This window comes from Akebia trifoliata, chromosome 14, assembly GCF_017979445.1.
Source record: "Akebia trifoliata isolate Shusen 1 chromosome 14, ASM1797944v1, whole genome shotgun sequence".
Classification (NCBI taxonomy): Eukaryota; Viridiplantae; Streptophyta; class Magnoliopsida; order Ranunculales; family Lardizabalaceae; genus Akebia; species Akebia trifoliata.
In genome coordinates, this window is record NC_141388.1 from 9,815,639 (window position 1) to 9,820,199 (window position 4,561).

A 4,561-nucleotide genomic window follows, 5' to 3' on the forward strand; every position below is an offset into this window, starting at 1 on the left:
AAACTTGGGTCCTAAATATCAAAATTCACCAATAACTTTCTCAAAATAATAATAAATAAATCAGAAATTTAATGTGGATTTTCAATATAGAAATAGATGTACCTCAAGTTTGCTTCCATCAGGAAATGTTTGCCAGGAGGGTATTAGTTCAACAATGTGATCACTAACACAAAGAAGCCATTTCATCTCTCTTCTCCACATTGATTTCTTCTCAGGTGGTAGAGGCTCTAATCTCCAAAGCTGCCCAAAAAGGGTAGCTAGAGATGGAGTACAAAAACAAGAATATTAGCAACCTCATGCAGTAATTGTTGTACCAAACCCAAATTTATTCTCCAACCAAAACTCAACAATTTTGATAATTCTACCAAAAATCAACAATTTTCAAAATTCTACCAGACCCAAACACAAAGCATACCACAGAGATTCGTAATGGCATTCGAAATTGCCAATGCGGTGCAAACACCTTCCCCACACCCTGACATGTCCTCACCAAGTAACAATTTTGAAAACCTCTCCTTCATCATCTCAATCTCTATAAACACTTAAAAATCATAATCAAATTACAGAACATATGGGCAAGAATCATGTAAAACACGTAACATAACAAAGAAACAGAGGAATCGAAGACGAACACCGTTACCTACCCGAAATCTTAGAGCTTTGGTTCTCTAGTTTCTTATCTTCCAAATCGGTCTCCTCTTCATCCTCAGTAACATCAAAAATTAAGCAATTTTGCACCTCAAGCTTCCCAAAAGTCACATGTTCTTCATTTGTTGTCGCCTCAGACGTCAAAGAATCAGAACTCGAACTTCTCTTTCGAAATTCCTCCGCAATGGAATCCATAAAAAACTCACTTTTACAGCTATTTGAATCAAACCCATCTTTCTTCTCTTCCAAATGGGGTATCTTTACATCTTCAATGGCATCAGAAATCAAGCAATTTTGCACCTTAGGCTTCCGCATAGGCCAACCCAACGATGGAGTCGAAGATGATTTTTCAGAACTACTTCGACTCTGTTCCTTATTCGTCGTTATCTCAGAAATGAATGTTTCAAAGCTCGGATTACTACTCCAACACTTATCTTCAATCGAAACCTCGAACAACCCATTTTTAGTTTCTTCGATAAGATCAATCTTTTGGACCAAATTCTCCATCCCACACTTACTCTGCTTCAAGAAAAACAAAATAAGTCTCTCTCTCTCTCTCTCTCTCTCTCTCTCTCTCTCTCTCTGCCAAATCCAAACAACCAGAACGGTCTCATTTAACCAAAACAAGAGAAGGGCATTTTGGGGCAAAAGAAAAGACACACAGAGCCATGTCAGTGGAACACTTGATTAGTTTAGTTGATTTCAGTTAACTTAATTTAAAAACTTCAAACAGTGGAAAGATAGCTTAAACTTAGGTTGTTGTTGAGCTTTCATGAAGCTCTCTCTCTCTCCTCTGTGTTTAACTTTCCTTAGAAGGCTTCAAGTTCTCAACATCTTCTTCTTCTTTAATCATGTCTTGGAGGTAGTTCCAACTTCCAACTCAAAAATATGAATATATTTTAGTAAAAGAAAAAAAGAAAAATTAGGGAACAGATAGTGTGGTACTACGTACTACCGGTACCAATTTAGGGCTGTAAATGGATCGGATCATATCCAAAATCTTGGTCCAAAACAAGGATTTGGGAATCGGGTCCGATCTGAGAAAGACCACTTACAAACCCAAGAGATTAATTTTGGATCAACTACTTTGTGATCTAATAAGGAAAAAATGGAAAATAATTTTGAAAATATATAAATGATCTTTATCGATCGAATTGGATTGATCAAAACATATAAAGTTTTTTTGGATCAGATCTAAATTTCAAAATGACAAATCGGATCATATTTGGATATAATAAATTTCATATCGAGCATGTACCAATTTAGTAGGGTCGCTTCTATTTGCACACACCAAAATGGCCAATTGTGCCTACTTGCTTGTGATACCCAACTTAATTTTAAAATACTTAATTTAACACACATTTAATAAATGTATTTTAACATAAATTGCTTATTTCACCCACTTAGAGATATCGAACGATTTTTCTTCTTTCTCTTTCCATCTCATTATTTCTTCTTCTTCTTCTTCTTTGTATCTAGAAAGGTTTCAAGGAGGATTTGATCTTATTTGTTTTGTTTAGTATGTAACTACTGAATCAATTTCGTAATATTTGATATAAAATTTTGTTAAGTAACTACAGAATCTATTTAGTAATATTTGATGGTTACCTATTGAATTTGTTAAAACAAGTCTAATCTAAATCTATCGAACAAAATTTATTAAGAAAATTATGAATTCTTCGATTCAAAATCGTTGTTTTGAGGTTTTAATAGTGATTTCTTCATTTTTCTCGATAATTAAAAAAAAAAATCTTGAAATCTAATCCTTATTGATTCAACTTCTGACAAAATTCAAAAAAAAATGAATATAAAGAAGAATGAAGGAAGAAAGAGGAGGAGGAAGGAAAAAATAAGAAGAAGTGGGTATTTTGTTCGATAGGTGGTGGTGTGTGTAATAATAATAATGAAAGGGTAAAATTATAAAAAAAAATTAAATCATTTAAGAGGGTGCAATTGACCATTTTGGCGTGTGTAAACCAGAGAGACCCAATTTAGTACCAATCCGATCTGTACGTGATCCACTGTCAAACCTTACCTTCGATACCTATTGAGTCTAGTTTGATTGACTTGTCTAAATCAGTCAAGCACTAATTCTCTCAAATAGTTTCACAGGAAGTCAACATTAATTGATAAACGTATATATTTAATATTTAAAAATGATGTCTAAACTATTCAATCAAAGTTAAAACAGTTTCTACTTTTTATAGTGAGAAACGTATAGATGGGTTGAATTTATTTATTTTATTTATTTATTTATTTATTATTATTATTATTATTTATTTATTTTGAAGGGGAGAGTTATCTAAAAAGAGTAAAAATGTTAATTATAAAAAATATTAACTTTTTTAAAATTATCGAAAACAACTTAAGATGTTGGACTATCCAGAGTTACTTAAACACTGGATAGTCCAACGATTTAAGTTATTTTTGACAATTTTTAAAAGATTGTTATTTTTTATAATTAACTAAGACTTTAACTATTCTTTGATATAAAAAAAATTCAATAACCAAATTGAATTTTGGTCGAGTCCAAGAACAATTAGATTTATGGCAAACTCACTTGGTATTATTAGTATCAGTTGGGACATGACTGGGTGTTAAAATCATGTCCCAATTATTATTATTATCCTTTGTAAGAGTTTCAAATTTTTTAAGACTAATGATAAAGGACACGTTAAAACATACACGATTAACATGACAAGTGTACAAAACAGTAGATATTTTTCCTTCTGTATCTTGAAGGAAGAGATTTATGGTTCTATACACTAGCCACACTAGTCACATACAAACTCTGTACATTTTAGCATCATTTTATCACGACTCATTTTTTAAAGTTGTGATGCCCATTTCAATCCAGAGTCATTGTTTTATTGATAGGACTCGCGAATCAAGTAGTGCTTAAGTTTTCAAAAGGATTGGGTATTTTAATTTTTTGTTTTTTATTCAAGTCAAATGAGGGGACTTTTGACTAGGGGAAATAGTGTCATTGGTAACACTAATATTAGAAAATTTTCAAGGATAATTCTAAAAATATATATTATTAATTTTAATATAAAAATTAGTGGTTGGTATCAATGGAAGGATCTTGATAATTTATCTTTTTCTTCTTCTTTTTTTTTTTCTTTTTTGATCTAACATATGGACCAAAGTTATGATCACTTATGACAAATCAAGAGTAAATATAAGAAACATCTTACATTTATCTCCTCAAGGGTGGAATCGAAATTTTCTTGTAGTTGGGCAAACTATAGTTGCCCGATAAAGTTGAAGAGCAAGAAGATAAAGATGGGTAGTTTTGAGGCAAAAATTCATGGGTTTTTTTTTTAAGTTGTAGAAAATGACTTTTGGATCATCTTAATAGCATATACGAGGCAATACTCAAGTAAAAGGGTAATGTCATCAATGAGGGTTGGGGCAACCGCCAAATATTAATCAAACAGAAGTATTCTAATAAACCCAAAAACTTGAACGAGATAGGGGCAGCTACTAAAAGTTTGGGGGGGGGGGGGGGGGGGGGGGGTTAAAATTTCAAAAAGGTAATGTAATTTTTTTTTTAAGTTTGTGGGAGGGGGGGCAAGTGCCCCCATTGTAAATTCACCCTATATCTCCTCCCGCGTTAGAATCTTCAATGTGCGTAAGACTAATGTTGCCCCTTAGCTATTCTACCAAACAACCATGGAAAAAACACTTTCCTTTTGCACATTAGTATTAGAATGATATGATTAGAGATAATATTGTTCCTCATTAGGTATGGGAGGTTATACTAATTTTGCAAAATATGAAGGGTCTTAGTAAATGCACTTGCTTGGTAGAATTGCTTTGGAGAAGTGGTGTTCCTTTTCCAACTTCAGTGAGCATTGAAATCATGGTTTTAAATTGAGTCATGATAATCTGACGTTTTTTTTTTTTTTTT

General features: G+C 32.4%; 1 protein-coding gene across 1 annotated transcript; it reads right to left on the bottom strand.

Moving 5' to 3' along the window:
* Positions 1 to 81: 81 nt before the first annotated feature.
* On the bottom strand, positions 82 to 1,475 carry LOC147386124 (rop guanine nucleotide exchange factor 13-like). Its single transcript, XM_086423297.1, has 3 exons — positions 645 to 1,475; positions 416 to 532; positions 82 to 257 (listed from the first exon to the last, which is right to left on the bottom strand). Exons 1-3 carry the CDS (start codon positions 1,153 to 1,155, stop codon positions 82 to 84), a joined length of 804 nt encoding a protein of 267 aa, XP_086279423.1. The 5' UTR covers positions 1,156 to 1,475.
* Between the last annotated feature and the right edge of the window lie 3,086 nt (positions 1,476 to 4,561).

Coding starts and splice junctions, on each gene's coding strand:
- LOC147386124 (XM_086423297.1), bottom strand. CDS start 1,155: ATGGAGAATTTGGTCCAAAAGATTGATCTTATCGAAGAAACTAAAAAT. Junction 533..644: donor CCAAAGCTCTAAGATTTCGG/GTAGGTAACGGT, acceptor AAGTGTTTATAG/AGATTGAGATGATGAAGGAG. Junction 258..415: donor TGCCATTACGAATCTCTGTG/GTATGCTTTGTG, acceptor CTCCATCTCTAG/CTACCCTTTTTGGGCAGCTT.